The sequence below is a fragment of the Doryrhamphus excisus genome, chromosome 6 (assembly GCF_030265055.1).
Source record: "Doryrhamphus excisus isolate RoL2022-K1 chromosome 6, RoL_Dexc_1.0, whole genome shotgun sequence".
Lineage (NCBI taxonomy): Eukaryota > Metazoa > Chordata > Actinopteri > Syngnathiformes > Syngnathidae > Doryrhamphus > Doryrhamphus excisus.
The window spans coordinates 11,215,727-11,238,228 of NC_080471.1; the positions used below are offsets into that span (position 1 = coordinate 11,215,727).

The 22,502-nt window shown below is 40.6% G+C and overlaps 1 protein-coding gene across 1 annotated transcript in view; it reads right to left on the minus strand.

Moving 5' to 3' along the window:
* Positions 1-22,502, minus strand: part of si:dkey-106n21.1 (solute carrier family 23 member 1) — a 74,378-nt gene that overhangs the window by 42,772 nt on the left and 9,104 nt on the right. The window contains exons 2-3 of the mRNA XM_058076395.1: positions 12,410-12,556; positions 4,248-4,405 (exon numbers count right to left, since the gene is read on the minus strand). Of these exons, the coding sequence (XP_057932378.1) occupies positions 4,248-4,405; positions 12,410-12,556 (305 nt within the window). The remainder of the gene's footprint in view (positions 1-4,247; positions 4,406-12,409; positions 12,557-22,502) is intronic.

The window sequence follows — 22,502 nt, forward strand, 5'->3', positions numbered from 1 at the left end:
ACATATAATACACGAATTGTCACATCCCGTGTCAGGAGATCTTGCAAGATTAAAACGTGGCAATATTGTTTATTTGGAAAAAAGCTGTCTTGCAGGAACAGGTCATCCCGAAGTTTATCCGACTGTGAACTATGGCATCGCTACTGGGAATGATAATACACGTAATATGGAAGCAGCAAATTTGGTGAAAGTTACTTGAGATTTAACAGAACAAAAGACGATCATTGCCTAAGACTTCAATCTAAACATGAGATACCAGCGTCTATTTCACTACTTCCTGGTACCTGCAAGCATCATGGGAAGTGGAGTTCTTTTTGCTTAAACATGAAACTACGCTTCTGTAATCTATTTTGCACGTGTCTTTTCAGTAGTACACGTTAACAATGATGATTAGTATCAGCTACAACTGCTGTCATTGTTTTAACTCTTTAGGTTTTGTGAAAAATGCGTTATGCTTAGTCGTGCATGCAAAGATATAAAACATTTCAAAATGCGCCTGCATTGTTCTGTGACTCAGTTAAATGAAAAAATCGCAGTTTTTTAAAAGTAAAATCACAAATATTAAAACTTGCTGATATAGTTAATTTTCGAACAGCTAAAATAATGCATAAGGCTAACAATAACCTGTTACCTAAAAATGTCATCCAATACTTCTCAAGGGGGAGAAATATGATCTCAATGAGGAACTAAACTTGAAACACTTCTATGCTAGGACTACGTTAAAAACCCACAGCATTTCAGTATGTGGAATCAAACTATGGAACGGATTGAGTAAGGAACTCCAACAATGCACAAGGATGAGCCGATTCAAGAAACAATACAAGCAGTCAATATTTGCAAAATACAAGGATTTGTTGTTATACATCACTATTTTGATGGTTATATCTACGATCATTATTTATTACGGTTGTAAAAAAAAATCCCCATTATCTCACTACATGATTACATAACCTTATACTTCTTTATGTGTAAAGAAAAAAAACATCATACCTGGAATAATGGTAGTGACAAGCTTTGCTCCTATTCCATTGTAACCTGATGCATGTTCAAATAAAATTAAACCATTACCATTACCATGTTAAAATATCGACTCGCTGGGGGAACCCCATATCATGTATTATGTATATAATACATTATATACATATGTGATATAAGAAAAGGTTGAACTTAATTAGTAAAATTAATAATTCAGAAATAGTTATATAAAAAAAATTAATAGTGAAATTAATGAATTAACTTAAATAGAAGATTATTATTTATGTCTTCTTCTTTCTCTTTGGGTTTCCCTTCAGGAGTTGCCACAGCAAATCAATCTCCTCCATCCAACCCTGTCTTCTGCATCTGTCTCTCTCACACCAACTACCCTCATGTCCTCCTTCACTACATCCATAAACCTCCTCTTTGGTCTTCCTCTACGCCTCCTACCTGGCAGCATCCTTCTACCAATATATTCACTATCTCTCCTTGTCCCAACCATCTCAGTCTGGCCTCTCCGACTTTATCTCTAAGGCCTCTAACGTGTAATGTCCCTCTGATATACTCCTTCCTGATCCTATCCATCCTGGTCACTCCCAATGAGAACCCCAGTATCCTTGGACATGTTCGAACCATCTCAGTCTGGCCTCTCCAACTTTATCTCCGAGGCCTCTAACGTGTAATGTCCCTCTGATATACTTGTTGCTGATCCTATCCATCCTGGTCACTCCCAATGAGAACCCCAGCATCCTCATCTCTGCTACCTCCAGTTCTTCTTCCTGTCTTTTCCCCTGTGTCTAGCCGAAACAACATGGCTTGAGAGTTTTTTGACAGGTATGACAGTTTTGTATACCTTTCCTTTCATTTTAGCTGAAACTCTTCTATCAGACATCACGCCTGACACTTTTCTCCACCCGCTCCATCCTGCCTGCACACGCTTCTTCACCTCCTTTTCACAATATCCATGACAAATAAAGTCAAATAAAGAAAAAATAATTATCGCATAGAATGTGGCGATGGCCAATAAAAAAACGAGCTATGGCCTAGTTAAGTCGTTCTTTGGCCTGCCTACATACAGTGACTTATTAAATTTGTTAAACTATGGAAATTTTAAATTTAATGAAAGTTGAACTATGTAAAATGTATTTGCGCAATTGATGATGTTCAACTTGACTTTACACCACAGTGTTTGTCTTTTACTCGTCGCTCCCCAATTCCAACGAGCGCAGCAAAGCCACCTATTCCCAATTTGAACAGGATGCAAAGCAAATAAAGATTAGCTGTCTGATTGTTCAGTGACCAAGTGTTTGCAGGCATCTCGTTTATGTTGTGTTTTGCTTCCCTTGACCTGCGTGGGATGGGATCTCAGACAAAAGCGTCCATTATTTGCTCAGGTTTCCAGTAAGAGGGCTGCTCAGAGTGCAGCATGGTGAATTGGACTCTATTGTACGTTGTGTGGGAGGCTCCGGCCCTAACAAAGAGTATGGATGGATGCATCATCTCCCCGTGGGATTTGTTTTATATATGAGTGTTCAACAAACCAGGATTTGTATAGAAAAAAATGAGGTATGCATTGACCTGCGTACGCTTCTTGTTTACAGTGTGCTTGAGTCGTACAAGGAGGGAGAAAGATATGTGACTTCAGGCTAACACAACTCAACTTTGTCTGGGCATGAAGTCTTTTTTTTTGAGAACATGGAAGGAGGATTGCAGGGAGAACCCTTGTTTACAGTGAAACAGTCTTGTCCTTGTGTATGTTTCCATGACAATAGCATTTTTGAGCCTCAAAACTCAATTTAAACTCAACTTTGCTGAAGCATGTCGTTTGAAATGTGATTGGTTGTGATTGCCTCACTTCCTGGCAGTGGTGGATTAAGCATTTTACGTGTATTTAACATTCTACCAACTGGCGTGGCTCAGTTGGTAGAATGGTCATCTCCCAAACTGAAGGTTGTGGATTTGATCCGCCGTCCTGCTGTGATCATTTCAAAGTATCCTTGGATACAATGTGATTGGTTGTGATTACGTCACTTCCTGGCAGTGGTGGACTAAGCATTTTACATGTATTTAACACAGTTGCTTCATGTTCTAATGTTGTGGGGCGGCGTGGCTCAGTTGGTAGAGTGGTCGTCTCCCAACCTGAAGGTTGTGGGTTTGATCCTCCGTCCTGCTGTGATCATTTCGAAGTATCCTTGCATACTGAAGATACAGAACCTCCAGTTACAGCGTCAAAGCGCTTTGAGCGCCTTGGAGGTGGAAAAGCACTATACAAGTGAAAGACCGTTTACCATTTAAACGTAACTATATACAGTAAAAACTACATGAGGGTCCACAAACTTGCGTTGCTTGTGTGAGGATTAAGTTATTCAATGAAAAATTGCCATGTCCTGCATTTTCCATGCATGCTAACTACAGTATAAAAATCTCATCCAAATGGGAGCATATTACTGTGTGACAATGATGCAATACACAAGGTTCCCCTACGTGTGGCGCTGTTAACATGCACAGACAGAACCACATGACTCCAAGAAGAAGAAATAACACATTGACTGTCGTCTTCCATTTGATCGGCTTGTTTAGACTGACGACAAAGTGAAATTACTTTTAAGTCTTTTTGGAGTACAAGAAGAAAATACCAGGAGAATGTTGACTGGGGTGAGTCAACCTGTGGCTGAAGTCCAGTGTTGTACTAGCATAAACGATTTAGCATCCAACTAGCTAGGGGAAGATTTTCAACATCTCGGTAAAACATAGCGATGTGATTGATCCTATTTATGATGTATTGTATAAAACTATGGCAGGAACAACATCAAATGAATACATAGCCACTATCCCACTTGGTGGACTTTGTTTTTCAGAGGGGTTGTGTACCACAATTAAGCACGTTAGCACTCAAAGTCATCAAATCTTATCTTTATGTGCCGATGGTGTCAGCAGTTGGGTGCAAATATTAGGTGAAAGAAAAAGGAGAAAAATACATCCGGAGGATGGTAGAAGGTGCGTTCGATGAAGTAGGACAAATCGCATTACACATTCAAAAACTGGGATTTCTAATTAATTGTTGCAGTATTGTAATAAACAATATTTAGTGTAATATAATTATTAATTTTTTATTTTCAATGTTTTCCTTTATAAATCACTGGTTGTTTGGATCAGCAATTTCACTTAAATATGTATATTATATAGCAGACAAACAGTGATAGGCCCACGTACCAAATTCATGGCCCGCCACTGCTTCCTGGCCCAGGGTGTGTGTGCAAGCGCCATCTTACCTGATGCCGACAGCCGTCTGCAGGAGCGTACTCAGGCCAGACACAAAGAAGATGGTGCAGATGAGCTGGCTTTTAGCCACATTGTTGTCACTGATGCACAGGGGCTCGGCCAGGATGAGCGGGATAGCAATGATGCCGCCAAATGCCAGCACATAATGCTGTAGAAGTGGAGAAAAAGAACTGTTGAGTGTTGAGTCTCAACTTTATTTCCCATATCATCCATTAAAACTGAGAACCGATTTGAGCCCAGTACTGACTCCTTTGGCACTGATGCGTTGATGGGAGAAGTACTAGATACCAGGCCAGACAAAACAACTTGGCTGGCTCAATCTGACACAAGCAGTTTTTCATTTTCATTTCTTTTGCAGAGAGTTTGCTGCAAATACCATTATGCTATTAGTTAAATGCTTCTTTGATGTCCAGAGTTATCAGCCGTATACCTCATTGCCTTGAACCAGTGAGTTTGACCAAGTTAGGGTGATAGAGGGTGATAGAGGGTGTTTTCTTCCCGTCTGCTGTCAGCCTCATCAACAAGGCCCGGAACCCGCCCTGACACTCTTCACACCCCAACCCTGCCTCATCCTGCCACTTTGACACTTTCACTATATGCGTTACATTAACGCCCAGTTTGGACTCTTAGGAAAACAATCAGACTGCACTTCCGGAATAATAAACAAAAAACAGATTGTGTACATATATTTATACTGTACATTCTGTATATTTTGTATTTTTCATTCTTTTTTAATAGATGTGTCTGCACCTACTTCACCAAAACAAATTCCTAGTATGTGTTTGATCATACCTGGCAATAAACCCTTTTCTGATTCTGATTCTGATTGCAGTACTACGGTGAACTGAAGTGACAATTAGATATTAAGTCAGTAGTTCCCAAACTTTTTAGTCGCATACTCCTTCAGACATTGCAAAAATATTCATTAACCTCAAATATTGAACATGATTAATTGGTTAATTCATTTCATAGTAAATGATTCTGGTTCAAAACATTTTTATTTTACATGGTAAAGGTTTTACATGACCACTGGTAAATAGATAATTATTTGTCCTCCATATTTTTTTTCAGCTGGATTTGGGGATGTTAAGGACTGGAGCTTCACTTTTGTCCACTTGCAATCACTGCAGTTTAAGTCTGCATATTAGTAGTATACCAAATTAAAGAGGAATGTTTCACAAACACGATAAAGCAGTATCCAAAGTACAAAAATACATACAACCAGTGATAAAGCCTCATTTTGTCTCATCCTGACACACACATTTATAGATTGTGAGGCATTCTGGCGCAGTTGTAATTATGAGTGTTAGGTGTTAATTGTTTTTGAATTTTCTTAGGTGATTCCCATTGAGGTAACTCTGATGTTGGGTTTACTCAACAGCCTCCAATGCATTACCCCATGATACACAGCAGGGAGGTGGGGCACCCAGATGCATTGGATCTCTTTTGTAATTTGGGATGACAGATGCTGTCTTCCATTGGCTTGAAAAACAGCACATGAAAAGCAGAGGTCAAACATCTGGCTAAGAGATCTTGTCAGTTCCGCACTGCACTCTTTCAGGACTCAGATATTTAGTTGGGGTCACTGGCTTTATGAGCTTAAAGACTCCTATGAAGCTTTTTTTTCTCATTCAAATTTCAAACACTAGGAGACCAGGGTTCAATTCCACCCTCGGCCATCTTCTGTGTGGAGTTTGCATGTTCTCCCCGTGCATGCGTGGGTTTTCTCCGGGTACTCCCGTTTCCTCCCACATTCCAAAAACATGCTAGGTTAATTGGCGACTCCAAATTGTCCATAGGTATGAATGTGAGTGTGAATGGTTGTTTGTCTATATGTGCCCTGTGATTGGTTGCCGACCAGTCCAGGGTGTATCTCGCCCAAAGACAGCTGGGATAGGCTCCAGCACCCCCGCAAACCTTGTGAGGAAAAAGCGGTAGAAAATGAATGAATGAATTCAATTAAAGTCACATAGAGCATCAAGTAAGTGTTGTGAACACTAACAACTGTAAGGAAAGGACAAAAAAACAACACAGAGTAAGTCAGTAATTGTACATAAAAAGTAGGCTAATGAGTACAAGGAATAAAGTAATAAAATAATAAACAAAAAAGAAATACTAAAGAAAATTTGAAATTCTGTGTAGTGGGGACCACCATAATGGGTGCAAATTGTCTATTTCAGGTTAGCCTCAGACCAGTATAATATAGGTACAAATGGCATTCTGACATGTAAATTGGCAATGTGGAGTGCATTACAGACGCAGCAAAGTCGTGAGCCTGACAAGAGCCAGTCAAACTTTCGGAATAGTGCATAAAAGAGAGCCAACGTGTTAAATGTTTATAGACTGTCAACAGAGAAGTCCCAATTACTTTACAGTAAACAATTACAGTTGTCAGAGCGACTAATACCTTCTGGGGTACATTCACACCTTACAGTACTAAATTACAAAGTCAATTTACTGCAGTTTGGTGAATGTTTGTGTCTGCTCTCAAAAAATGCTCTTAGATAAGCACATGCGTAGCGTTGTACCTCGATTGGACGGCATATGTGATGTATACATTGTCCGACACCGCACTCAAAACAACATGACATTTTCTGGGTCACATGCACTTGGAAGGATAAACAGAATATACTGTAAATGATATGAAGACGTCAAAAAGATTCTTTGAGATGTGTTTCAAGGAGACGTCATTTCTGATGACTTGCTGTAATTAACAACAAGATGTCTTTGTTAAAAAGATCCAGATATGTTTTTTTTTTTTTATAGTATATTCATTCTTCTGGGCATACATTTTAATTAATGGATTATTTTCCCTCAACTTTCTGTTGGGTGTTGCTATGTGTCGCATGGCTATTCACATTCTGTGACATTGTCCCCTCTGTTTTTGGTGTGGCGTTTACACTTGATTCAGTCCCACGGCAGGCTGACTGAGACCAATCTCTCAGGCAGCTCTTTACCTCCGGTTTGGTCCGGTTTTGTTTGGCCCTGGACTGTGTTCACACTGGACCAAAACATGCTAGCAAAGCCAATGAAGTCATTTTGGTCGTTATCCTTATTCGCACGCTATGTGATTGGCACACAGTAACCACCTCTCCTGAGACTGACTCTGCAAGCGGCGGTAGAGTTGTACACGGCTCCTCACTGCAGGTGTTTATTTTAGTATATTATTTTTTTGTCTGCTCTCGTCTCATTTGGTTGGTGAGATGAAGTCATTTGGAAAACTTTGCTTCAAATACTTTTCTAATGTCTTTTATGTTTGAGCATAGTGCCCCAAATTCACGACTAGTCAGGCCTGCTTCCTGTAGTCTTTAGTTAGGCTAAGGTTGTTTCCATTTAAATTCATCCACACTACTACTACATGATTGATGGGTGAGAGTTGCCGGCCCCCCTCACCCCAGAAACATAAAAGGGGTGCAATGGAGTTGTGCACTAAACATACCTAAAATGAAGGCAACTGGAGACTCCGAACAGTTCAGACAGCCAAGGTCTTGTACTACGTTTGCTTTTCACTACATCACCCACTACCTAAACAATGTTAATTTATATGAATCAGAGGGTCTATTGTAATAAAATCTAGTGCAAAAAAATTTGCTCAAAATAAAACTGTTTGAAGGCTAGACCCGTTTATTATCCAATGACCATTGGTGCCGGGAGTCGACCATTACAGTCGTTGCTGTCATGGTCTGTGTTGTGACCGTTGCTCTCTTGTCCCTCCACTGGTTGCTTAACCTTTATCGTGTTTTCTCCCTCCATTTACACTCTGACCCTCTACTTTGTCTCTCTACGACCACCACACTGAGACTTCTGTTCTATTCAAGGCTTTGTTTGTAGCTAAGTCATCCTTATGGCTTAAAGGCACTGCCAGTTTCTCTTGTCACAATAAGTTTGGCTAAGATGTTGAGAAAGAGAGGAGATGCACATGCATCTGGGTATGACATTTACGCCCATACAATCCATCTTTTTACTGCGATGTTCTGATTTAAGGCTTGCGGAGAGGGAGAGAGTAATGAAAGACAGATGTGTATAAGCCTGGTCAGCTTTACATCGATACTTTTTGAACGCCTATAAGTCAGTTGCGGCTATAGGTCAGTTTGATGACAGCAGAGGGCTTCGCATGAGGGCTTCTCGGACCTCCACAGGCATATTTTCCCCCCTGGAGCCCCAAGAGCCACTGCCATGCCATGCCAGTGTGCCCAACTGATCCCTTGCCAGGGATATTGCTTGTGAAAGCTTCAGAAGGGATAGAGACCTGAAGGTTGCCCCTGGTGCTGCTGCTGTTTACGCTCAGTGTTATCATGAACGTAACTTCTGACCCTTCTGGATTGTCACCTTTATTTCCTGTCATCCTTTAAGTATGAGGATTTATTTAAAAATAATGTGACTTTTGTGTACTTTAAAAACAAAAGTGAGACATCGAGTAAATAATTGTGCTCCATAAAGTGGTCAAAACAGTGGAACCTCAGTTCACGTCCGCTGTAAATCATTTCCAAAAGGTTCGATTCACACCAAAATAAAAAATTCTAATAGGAAATAATAATATATCATTCATCTGTTCCAGAAATCCAAAAATGTTAACATACAACACGGTTCATAGTTTACACATTTATAGTTTTACGAATAGAACAATGCATATAAATGACAAATTAATGGTATTAATGAACATTTAACAGCATGTTTCATTTGATTGGAGACTTGATGGATGACAAAGATGGCTGTGAGGCAGAACGGACGAGCAGATATCCATTCAGACACCATCTTTGTATTTTACTTAGTTTTGCTATATATAGTTTGCTTACTTCTTAAATTCAGGTCACTTTTTAAATAGTATTTCTCGCCTTCCTTCCAAAAAAATAAACTTTTGCCTCATTAGACCACAGAGTGTTTTCAAAAAAGAAACAAGCCCATCCATCCATCCATTTTCCATACCGCTTATCCTCACAAGGGTCGTGGGCATCCTGGAGCCTATCCCAGCTGTCTTTGGGCAAGAGGCGGGGCACACCCTGGACTGGTCGCCGGCCAATCACAGGGCACATATAGACAAACAACCATTCACACTCACATTCATACCTATGGACAATTTGGAGTCGCCAATTAACCTAGCATGTTTTTGGAATGTGGGAGGAAACCAGAGTACCCGGAGAAAACCCACGCATGCACGGGGAAAACATGCAAACTCCACACAGAGATGGCCGAGGGTGGAATCAAACCCAGGTGTCCTAGCTGCGTGGCCTTTGCGCTAACCTTGCAGCCAGAAAAAAGCCTTAATGTTCTTTTTGTTCAGCAGTGGTTTTCATCTTGGAACTTTGCCATGCAAGCCGTTTTAGGCCAGTCTCTTTCTTATGGTGGTTGCAGTCATGAACATGACCTTAAATGAGGCAAGTGAGGCCTGCAGTTCTTTGGATTTTGTTGTGAAGACTTCTGTGGCCTCTTGGATGAGTCGTTTTTGCGTTCTTGGGGTAATTTTGGTTGGCTGGGCACTCCTGGCAAGTTTAACCACTGTTCCATGTTTTCACCATTTGTGGATGATGGATTTCACTGTAGTTCGCTGAAGTCCCAAAGCTTTAAAGATAGCTTTAAAAGCTTTTCCAGACTAATAGATCTCAATTAATTTCAACTATGTTTCAACAATCACTACCATTCCGGAGCCGCTCATGGATCTTCAGCTTCCTTGTCGTGGTTCCCTTTGCTGAGTTCTGTGATTTTTTTTTTTTAATAAGGAAGTAGGGAAATATGCGTTTTTGAAAATAATGTGAAATATCCCACTCCCGGCAAGTCAGTGGATGCATCTAGACTGTGATCTAACTGTTGATTTGATGAGCAAGTACAGGGAAGTCTGACTGTAGAGAAAAAAGGTAAGGGACTTTGGAGTTGAGTCTGAAGCAAGTTACTGCACAGCAAAATAAAACGAAAGTTACGACTGTAACTACGGTTCTATGAATCCCGGACGACCGCCAGAGGCGATGCTTAAAGCCCTGGATGATCCTTGCGCACGCGCAGGTCGAGAATCTAATGACAGCAAAGTCACGTTCCCGCCACTCCGACTGCAAACTGTCTCGAGGCTACTTGCAACAAGTGGCGAACCAACATGCACTCTGCAGACCTGCGCGCAAGAAGGTGAAAAGGGACTGAACTCCTGGTCTCACATAACTATATAGACTCATTAGATTCTCGACCTGCGCAAAGATGCTCATCCAGTGCTTTAAGAACCGCCTCTGGTGGTCAGTAGGGATGAAATAGAACTGTAATTAACGAGAGCATAGCAATATATTTACAGAACAAATGGACCAGTATTCAGTATTATGTTTGAAGCCAAAACAGGTCTACTCTACACTGCACTAAAAAAAAATATAAGTCGGAGGTCTTCAGGTACTTGTCTAAAAACATCATATGCAGTACATTCTCTTGTTAATGTACATGACCTGTGTACTCCCATGGAGTACAAATCAACAAGGGAGGACAGCAATTTTATGGAAAAAAACGTAAGTGTTCAGTCAGATTAGAATTGGTAGCAGCTGTGATGTCAGAGTCACGCAGTGAAGAAGATTGGTTGCACAGCAGGCCTGAAAAATGTATGCAAGCTCGGAACATGTGAACGTATGGGTCCAAAATTCCTTACGGTTGTCAGTAGATAGGCAAGCTATGCTAGACTTTGGGGACAGATTTATTCACAATGTTTTTTCCCTTAATGTGGAGAGGAATAATCACGGTCAAACTGCGGTCATCCTAAAGGCTGTATTAAATGTACAGGCAACGTGCTAGCTGTCCGTCATGGTTAAGTGGTCCAATGGGGGAGCTAGCGTTTGAATGTACTATACCTGCCCTCTCTTGCTTAGCCATTACTGCTATTGTCAATAGCTTATGTGAGATTGCATGTATGTGTACAGTATGTACACCCACAATACAGCCATGTGTCTTGTGCACTAGCCGTGAGGGAGTTAGTCATTTTCACCATTCGAGCCGAATGACAAATCTCATTCAGTTTAACTCATAATTGTGAAGAATTTATAATTTTTTTGTACAATCTGTTCTCTGAAACCACTATTGGTAACATTATTGTTCTTATAGTTTTTGGTGTAAAAGTGTAATTTAGAGCCAAGGAGGGACGGTGCCTTTAATTCCTTTTATGTCCTGTCCGGCCACTGACCATATCATATCATATCGTCATATGTTTATGACGACCATAAAGTCCACAATAGAAATAATATCAACAGATGCAATATCCAATATCCAGAACCAAAAGTTCTCCGGGGACTCCGGCTTCCTCCCACATTCCAAAAACATGCTGGGTTAATTGGTGACTCCAAATTGTCCATAGGTATGAATGTGAGTGTGAATGGTTGTTTGTCTATATGTGCCCTGTGATTGGCTGGCGACCACTCCAGAGTGTGAGCAAAGAATTTTGCTCAAATTCATGGGATGGGGGCGGGGGGTTGCCCACACAGGAATGCTTCATTGACCAAGATGCTGGCCTACAACCGGAATTCAGTTCCTGGGTATGGCACACTGCCTACCCACAACTCCCTAAGAGGATGGGACAAATGCTAAGACAGATTTCACTGTACATTGCAAATGTGATAAATAAAGTTAAGTTAATGTTATTATTATCATTATCAGATGTAATTGTTGAAAAATGTTCAATGACTAATTAAGCTGATTGATGACTTCCAGGATGAGACTGAGGTCATTAATAGGAAATGAATTACAAACATGTTAATGTGTCATTAGTCTGTGATTTCCTCCTTTACTCCATCAACACATATTGCAGCCCTCCTTTGGGAATTAACATTACAAATTCTCTCTTCTTTAACACATGAATTTACTTGTGAGGGCAAAGTGCATTCTGCTCATACATTTCTTGTGACAAGGCCACTAGCACATATTTGTATAAAAACAAATCAAAGTATGAAGTGAATGATAAATGCATGCAGACATGTGGCTTAAACCCAGTTTGGCACTGCGGCCAACAGTGGCCAGAGGTCACATTTTCTAAAATTCCTAACTCTATGACTTTTATTTATCCTCTCTACCACCCTCTACAGACAGCAAAACAAGGTTTTTGCAAAAAAACACAAAATATAGGAAAAATGTATGCATGGTAGTTCACCAAAAGGATCTGTAAATCAAATAGCAAGTGAAATGAAGATGGATGTACCTGGAATCCAAGCAGGATGCAGAGATACCATGGGGGGCGGTCATTGAGGGAGTAAACCAGGTCCGCACCTGTGTCCACAGTCTTCTGGCGGGCCTCCGTGTGAGACTCCCCAATGAGGACGTCTGGCTGTTCATCACCATCTTTGCCCTTGGAGAGGAGAAACAAAATCATTCAATGTACAAAAGCTCCTGTGCGTCGAGCAAGAGCATACCTTTGGAGGCACATTCCAGCCGACTAGACAAGACTCATGGGAACATAGTAGTCAAAGGTTCTGGTTTTGTTTTTATTTGGCCTTTCAAATGAAGGAAAGCCTTGATCCTGTAATCTCAAGATGTCGACCAAATGAGACACAAATACCGAGCATATGTTCTGGAATTAAATTGACTTGTGGCATGTGGAAGATGGAATTGCATGTGGGCGGATGGGGAGCTGAGGGTCTTAACAACATACCGTGCTTTGACACCCACCCACATTGATTGAGCAGCTCCGGTGGTCCATCCTCACATCAAGCCTGGCCTGGTCTACAGTAACATAACGTATGTATTACATACCTCAGCCCTCCCTCTCTTCTGCCACATTCCCATTCCCAATTTCCTGCTTACTGCTTTCAATTAAGACCACAGCAGCCTTATAAGGAATTATTTCAAAACTCATACCATACCCTGCAAAATCAAGCCTGTGTTGTTTTATCAAAGGCTGTACATAACTAGACTGTCACTCAGTAGGCCAGAAGACAGAATCATCATATTTGTATGATATCCCCCAACTCAAATTCTGACTTCGAGTTTTTCTATAAGAGGACAAATCCGGAATATAAAGGGCTCAAGCCAAAAATCAGCATGCGGATCAAAAAGATGCGCTGTGGCAACTCCGTAAGGAAAAAGCCGAAAGAAACAAACATATATTGTTTTCATTAGAAAGGGTATGCCTTGTCACAAAATATAAGATAATAATAGTGTAATCAAATACAATTTAAAAGGATAGTTCACATTCTTTGACAACAACTTGTATGACTTGTATCAGCAGTGTAGTGCATCAATTGTGACTTACCCCCCATTTGTTAATAAAATAACAAATGCAGTGCAGTTAGTCTACAACCACCGAGTAACATTAGCTTGATCATATGCATTCCGGAACGTGGCGTGTATATATATTTTTTTATCAGTTGCCTGTTTCTTTTCTTCTTTTTTCCAAATTGTGCACCTGATGGCTTTGACTTTTCCATGTTTTGGTGACACAAATTAACCGCACTCTGTCATTAATTCCCACCGTGACCCAACTAGCAGTCAAGGCTAAACCGCTCATATTGACATATTGAATTCCCTCCATTTTATTTCACATTTTCAGAGTGAAATAACATATGTTTAAGACTCTTGGTTTCCAATATTCATTCATTCATTTTCTACCTCTTATCCTCGCGAGGGTCGCTGTGGTGCTGGAGCCTACCCCAGCTGTCTTCGAGCGAGAGGCGGGGTAAACCCTGGACTGGTCGCCAGCCAATCACAGAGCACATATAGACAAACAACCATTCACACTCACATTCATACCTATGGACAATTTGGAGTCACCAATTAACCTAGCATGTTTTTGGAATGTGGGAGGAAACCAGATTCCCCGGAGAAAACCCATGCATGCTCAGGGAGAACATGCAAACTCCACGCAGAGATCGAACTCAGGTCTCCTAGCTGTGTGGCCTGCGCACTAACCACTGCAGTCTGTTTATAATATATTTAATTAATTTGGCGGCTTTAGGCAATTGCCCATGTGGCCCATACTACTGGGTAATCACCACAAATTCAATTCACGGTCTGGCTTTTAGCCTGGTTGTTAGACTAGCACTACCACTGCACTTTTGACTGCTGTGGGACTAACTGCTTCTCCCTCTAGAGCGACTTGCCGTGGTGTGCGGCGGTGGTAGAAGAATGCGTTCTTCCACCTCCACTGTATCTACATAATCCACACTGCTTGCCTGTTGCAATTCCAGGAACGATTTACAATCAACTTGTGTTCACCTCACCGGGAGTTTTGAGGCCAGATTCTTACAAAGTTATATAAGCTTGTGCTTCCGTAGCCACAAAAGGCGCCAACATCTTGCACTGACGTCATGTTGTTACTTAGTACATGTAGGATATATTATTACATATGCTGTACATTTTATGCTTTACTACCATGTACTTAGAAATTAATAGTCTGAGTTAGATATGTATGTTGTCTGCCATAAAATGCAGTGTCCTGAGAGAAAAAGCATGGACAAGCAATTCTGACAAAAAAAAACCCTGGAACATGAATTCTGACTAGCGAAACAAGAACTTAGCTTTTCCAACATTACAAGTATCATTCCTTGGCCGCTAAACCTCTCTGAACAAGCAGCGTCAACAGATTTCAACAATAACAATATCAACAGATCCAATATTCAATATCCAGAACCAAAAGTGATGAGGGAATTTCTAAAAACAAGTCCCCCCTTTTACATTGATACCAAGGTAAAACTTGAGACGCTGATTAAAACTTTGGGCAAAATGGCCCTCTTAATGTGTGGGGGGTTATAGCACCACCTGTTGTTTTGACTTGCGCTTGACCATCTGAAATTGGTTTTATGCAGAGAAATATTTTGTTGCACTCCATTTCTGCCTATAGAGCCATCTTTTGAATACACAGGGGTGAGATTCTGTTTCCAGAATGTGGTATTACGCTATAGAAGGTGACCATGGGATGTTTGACACACCGCATAGCTCCATTAGGGTGAATGCCTTTCTGATTTAGAAGCCAGGCAGCATGCTGAGTGCTAACAGACAGATGAAAGTGTGACTCAGCATGGCTTTCATTAGTACACGTTAGCTGTGGCATGTGCGAGTGTGCAGGTACAACGTCTTGTGTGTCATCGCGCTGAAGGCCAATTGAGCTAAAAGTGCTCGCGGATGGGAAAGCCGCCTCCTGGTGCCTAAATGAGAACCGTGTGCGCTGCCGTGCAGAAGGTTTATCGTCAGGCTGGGCGTCACTCCAGGCTACTGTGTCTCCTGTGTGTTGTTACTATTGTGATTGTCAGCAACCGACCTCGCAAAACAGCTGCAGGCATTTGTTGGTGTCTGCATCAGTTCTCAGTCCTCTAGGTGAACCTCTATTTATTCTAAATTATGGAGAACACCTAATGACTAAAGTAGCAGTCATGACATTATTGACCTTTGTAAAAATGATTGCTCTGATTCAAAACAAGATCTCTATTGATTTGGATGGATGGAGGGAGGGAGGGAGGGAGGGAGGGAGGGAGGATGGATGGATGGATGGATGGATGGATGGATGGATGGAAGGAAGGAAAGAAGGAAAGAAGGAAGGATGGATGGATGATGGATGGATGGATGGATGGATGGATGGATGGATGGATGGATGGATGGATGGATGGATGGAAGGAAGGAAGGAAGGGAGGAAGGAAAGAAGGAAGGAAGGAAGGATGGATGGATGGATGCATGGATGGATGGATGATGGATGGAAGGAAGGAAGGAAGGAAGGAAGGAAGGAAGGAATTGTCATTATTATATTGTCATTGCACAATAACACAGCAGTGAAATTGCCGACGAAATGTTGTTGCAAATATGTTTGCAAATGTTCATCAAATATGAACAATGTACAGCGTAAACAGTAATTTCTACAAATAATTTAAATAATTTAGAATAAATAATAATAATTTTCCAGTAATATTGATAAATCAGTAATATGTGACGACCAGGACACTGGGGTCCTAAACTCCACTATTTTTGAACTTCCAATTTCAAATGTCAACCCAAAATTCAAACAAAACTAGGATATCATCATTATGCGTGATTTTTAAAAAGGTCATGTCATATTTTCAGCATGTGCAATGTGTTTTTCCATGCCTTTGATTTTGCCTGTGTCCACACTCCCCCACCTCGTCCAACACGGCTGTCATTAATCACAAGTACTACTTACTCCGCAGGTCAGATTTGGCAGCCATTTCCTCCCACAAGAAATAGTCTCCACTATATGTAATTTATGTTGTCAGGTCAATGGCTTTTTGTCAGAGTGAGATGATAGTTGGGTGAACAAAACAGAGGCCAGAACTGCCGGAGGTCAGCTGACAGACACATCTATTAAAATACATTGTGTTTTTACCATAGTCTACTGTATTGTTGGGCTGCTGCAAACAAAGATCTCAAGAAATGAGAGTGATACCTGATCTCAGTGTAGTGTGACAACGTGACACTCTTTTGTTGATGTGGCAGTTCTGTTTTTTTTATTCATGTCTTTAGCCCCACAACAAACATCCTACTTCCCTGACAACTGGACTCAACTTCATTGCTAAGAGTTTTGTGATTTTACCCCACAACTGGTCCATGTCTTTGGTCCATGTATGCGGCATTCACATTTTATCTGAACCTACACGCATCACACCAGGTTTTGTACGGTTTCAGTCTGTAATCTATATAATATCTTCTAAAGGATTATGCAAATAGGATTGTACTATCATAAACATATTTTTTTTTGTTTTTCGATTAAATTCATAGATAGCATTGTGTCTTGGTATTCCTATATTATTATTTAATTTAATACCTATAATGTTATTTATTATTACTATAAATCTTGGACAATTGTCATAATTGTTCAAAACCCAATTCAAACAAAACTACTTAAAAATGTAAAACATAATTTGCTTAGTCTCAGGCCTTGTCCACACGTAGCAGGGTATTTTTATAACCACAGAGATACCCGCCTTCGTGTGGAGAGGGTTTGATGCAGACCAGGGGACCGTTGCACAAAAGTAGCCGTTTTTGTTGGCATTTTTTGAGGGTTTTTGTTAGGAAAAAATATGTAGGTCGCATGACATGCATTGTTAGATAGCTCATCCTTGCTTTATCTCCGTAGAATGCTCAGAAAAGGGAAAAAAATATGTGTTCATGTTTCACATAACCTTTGTGAATGATGGGCAAAATGCCCCCAGAAAAGAGCAGTTTTGCCTTAAGCTTGAGTCTGAATCAATGGTAGGTCCTTTTCTTTTTGTACAAATTGTCTTTGTCACCAAGATAGTTCCAACAACGTGATCAATCCCAGAGGAAAAGTCCGCCCAAACAGAGAATGGTGATTGACTCTCTAATGTCCCCTGACTCATTCCAGTGGGACCACACAATGGTCTTTCTTTTTGGTCCTTGCAGACTGCAATTGGAACACTTGTCTGCTGGTCACCGGGATATGGATGTTAACTGAACTGCAGTAATCAAACCCAACCATGTTGAACTCTGATTGAAGTTAAAGTCTGCAATCTATCGAGCACTTGTCCAAATGGAAAACGTTTTTTGGACCTGTTGACAACCACAATCTTCTAGTCTTCTAGTGAGAAAAGTCTATGTGCCCTATTTTTTGGAACAGAGACAGGTGTCAAGGACGGCATTAATCCCAAAGGAAAAGTTGTCCATGACAGAAAACCCTCTGCTTCTTTCCATATTTTCTGATTCATTACGTTGGGACCACATGGCAAGACGTCAACGATGGACAGATATTCTTCTCGAAGACTTGAAAGTGTGTGAGGTATTCCTGTTCTTAAGCGACGGCTGATCACAGGTGTCGGCATGTTTATGAAGACCGATCGCTCCTTAAGGGCACTCTTGATATGTGAGACCAGAGGCCGCCTGAAAAATGCAACTAGGTCAACTCCCAGTGAGAGGAGGTCGCATGGGACGGATCGCTTTCCTTTGGAAGACAAGTCTGTTTGAAGCCAGTCTAAGAGTTCTAACAATGTAAAAGCATCAAGCCTGTGGATATTTTTATCTGTAGGTGGGCATGCAGCATACAGTATAGGATGTCCCAAGAGGCCGAGTGAGCGTCTTCCAAACACAAAGAGGTCAGCTCCACTTAGCACAGATCACTTTCACAAAGCATTTGAATAAATCCTGAAGAGGACCTTTGAAGTGCAAGAGAGGACACCATCAGTGTTTCAGCTCAGGAAGACACAAGTTTCATGGGTGGAGCAGACGGGACAATTTTTAGTGGTGGCGTGGAGACGGGCGATAACATATGGTACAGATGGTATAAATGTTACAAACCACCAAAGCTAAATAATCCAAAACATGGCCTCCAGAGTATGATACAATATTTCTCGGGATCACTTCCTGTATTCCATGTGTTTTTTTTACTAGATGGAAAAGTGATAAGGCAACATGAATAACAGTGTGGTAATGTAATTATCATTTTTCACAATCATAATAAATAGTAAACACAAGGAATGATCGAGTACACCATTATCTGTATCTAACAATAATGTGTCAGCATTGCTGTATTTTTCTGATAAGCAGTACGTTCAGTATTACAGGCAGTTTTCTGACATTATATCACCAGCCAAACCACCCGAAACAAGCAAAAGCAAAAAAAAAAACACCGGCAGTGACTGATGCACGATCGTGCCCAGTCATGAACAAAATGCACGCCGCACTTATAAATGACCTTTACGATTGCAAGGTGGATACTGCAACATATTGAGAGGGGATTATTTTTCTATGTATGTCTCATGTCAGCCCACTCTCGTGCTCCTGTGCAAGTGTACTTAAAGTACCTAATGCGCAGCGTTGTTCACCGCGCAATCGTGCATGTTATGGAAGTTTAGAAACTGTACAAACCAAAATAGTGGCAAGCTGAAGAAAAGTGGAGGCATTGTGACAAATGCCAAGCCATTTTCAACTTCCCAATTGCACCGTGTGGAGCACCGTCGCACTCCTCTGTGGGTGCAGCGCGTCTCAGGAGCGTGAAGGGTGAATACATAATGAGCATTTTTTTAAACACAAATATGGATAATGACGAAATGTACTCGTTTCATACTCGTATGCGGCAAAAATCCATTATCTCGTTTGTAGGAGGTGGTAATGTTTTCTGACACACAGCTTGCTTTTTTGCACCATAGCCATCTGTTGGCCCCAACGTAAATAAATGACCTGTATTTCTGGCTGTAAAACAACATTTTATTTGTGTCTTATGGGGGCCTGTGATATTTTCTCTGTTCTACCACTTGACTTTTTTTGTTCCATCAGCCCCAGAATCTTTTAAAGGGAACCTATTATGCTCATTTTTTGGCCCTTCGTATCGAGTTGTGGACTCCTATAGAGCAACTACACACAATAACCGATAGAGAAAGCTTTCAAGATATTATCAAATCTGCATCTATTCCAGGTATATTTCTTTGGATTTTGTGCTTCCCATAAAAACAGTGTGTTTTAATTTACTCCACCCACGGCCCGCCTCCAAGCACGCCCACTCTACTGTGGAATCAGAAACTCCAACCGCTTGTGCCTCATGGTGGCAAATTGTCTTTCCCTTATACCCAAAGAAATACTTTTTATGAGCCATTGCTATCAACGTAAACACAGAAGCAGAGCTTAGGGGAGGGCAGAAAGCCTATCTGACCTACAGCCACGCCCATAAGGAAGCCCGCTCCTCTGTGACATCAAAAAGGAACAGCTTTGCAATGCCCTCTGAAACCAAGCGTTTTGAGCAATCCCAAACATCTTTCAGGGCTCACTTCCAAATGTGCAAACCTCATGATCTGAAACTTTGGCATACTACATTTATAGGTCAAATGGAAAAAGCATAATAGGTCCCCTTTGTGACTGTCTTACTACATCTAACCTCAGCAGCCACGTGCGCTTCGAGAGGCCTTGCATATGCTACTCAACAATCGACTGTGTTCTAAGAGAGAAAAAATGTTTTGCTTCTGCCAGAAAATACCTGACAGAAATTTACAATGAATCCATAAGTTTGTGGTCTTAAGCTTTCTGAAGAACAGCATATTTCTCTTCATTGTATAACTGCAAACACTTCAAAGCTCTCCTCTTCTTTGAAACTTCAAAATCAAAGTTGTCTGTTGCATAATTCTGCCAGCATACCTAACATACAAATTATAAATGTATGAATGTTTTGTAACCAAGGACGTCAACGTAGCCTTTCTCTTTGACCTTTGCCTCTGTTAAAAACGTGTTATTTAGTGTCGACTTCAAACTAAAGAAAACAGCAGTGTTGCTTGCACCAACACACACACAAACACGCACGTCACAGCTGCGCTGACATGCTGTTATTTGCTACCATCTAGTGGCGGTGTAGCAATACGTCATGGCTATTTAACATTCATTCATTCATTCATTCATTTTCTACCGCTTATCCTGGAGCCTATCCCAGCTGTCTTGGAGTAGCCAATTAACCTAACATGTTTTTGGAATGTTGGAGGAAACCGAAGTACCCGGAGAAAATTGGTTACATTATAGTGCTTTAATTCCTTGTACACTTGAATGACAGTTATTGTCGTCTCACTTGCTTTTGTTATACAATTAGATTCATTTGGTGTAATTTTTTTATATTTTTAAACAATTATTTTGGACAGACCAAGATAGTTGGCAGTTACCTGACAGTTTCGTCTGCTTGCTAGCAGTGTTCGTTATGAAGGTCACGTGATGTTCCCGTGCCTTGTCATGCCAGCTGATTTATATGGATGTTTCCCGCTGTCTTCCTGTCAATGAAGGCAGGGCGATAGCGCCATCCACCGTCCGGCTTCTGTAGGGCCACATCCCAGGTGTGAGAGAGTACAAAAACCCCGTCATCCTGGTTTATGGTCCTATCGTCATCTTTGATCCATCGATGGTCTTTGTCGTCCTCTGTGCCAATGATGTTTGCTCCATTCCGATCCATAGTGTGGTTTTCTCTTTTGCAATGACCTAAAATGGCGGATTGAAGTTGTCCCTGTTCTGCTTTGTGTTTTGTTGCTCGTTTGCACACCTTTGCTGTTTCCTTCTCACATTCTGTCGTATGTTCCTTTTTTCTTGTGTTAATTTCCCTCAAGTAGTTTACTTGACACTAATTTAGTATTTTATATATTGCATAACTTCTTTATAAACTTTAGTGAGTTGTTTTGGACCAATTTACTCGTATTACACATCTTATTTTTACAACAGTATGAGAGCTACAGTACTTTAGTATTTTAATATTGTTTTATAGTAATTTTGTTTTATTTTACAATGGCTAAACTATTTTCCGCTTTCCAGAGAGTTATTCTGGTCTTATTTGGTTTATTATCTACCGCCGTGTTAACGGGCGCCCTGCCCATAATGCCCCTCCACTCCCGCCTCCCGGATGCACCCCCACAGGTTAAAAATCAATGCGTCATTATATTTTACTAAACAGTGGTACACTTCTTTTTATACTTGTGTGACAATTATTTTAATATTTTCAGTTTTATTTTTTTAAAAAAAAGTGGTTCACTGTCATGCTCTGTGAGTTAGTCCACGTGCCAGTTTGGTTTATTTTCCCTTTTTGCCTTTAGTTCCGGTTTCCATGCTTTTATTTTGAATTACCTCCGTTTTTGCTATCCTGTGTTTTGCTCGAATTGCCTCTCTGTTCTTTTGCACCTGTTGCTAATTGGTATTTGCTGCACTGCAGCTACTATTAAAAAATACATTTTACCTGCATTAGGTGTCATGCCACAACACAGTGTTTCACTATTTTTTTACACTTGTATGACAGTTATTGTGGGATTATTTTGTTGAATTTGTTTCACTTTATTTTTTATTTTGAGCAAAACAAAACATTGCAACAAAACAACAGAAAAACAACAGAATATATACAGGTATCGCACAATCAAGTCCACGATAGACTTGAGAAAGAAAATAAACAATACATATTTAGACATATTTAAGGCTCAAAATTTATTAAATCCCACCCAATCTCTCAAAAAATGTACTTCAATAAGAAGTAACTGGATTGTCAATACCAACAATGGTAATAAGAGTACCACAACTGTAGGCAACATTGGATATAAAGTGAAACAACATAAGGTAAGTAACATCTAGCAACCATCAACACAACATGAACACAGTGAGACCTCAATGTCTTTGTATTGCAACCAGACATTGTTTGTATTTATAACAGTGAATGTCTTGTCCCAAGTCCCACACTATTCCACAACTTAACCCCAAAGTGATAAAGACAAACATCTCCTGGTGGTATTTGCCAAAAATTTGCTGTATCTAGTTTTACCAGGTCATGTACCACATCATGAACCAGTCATGATGTGCTATATATATCACTATATTGACAGTTACTATGG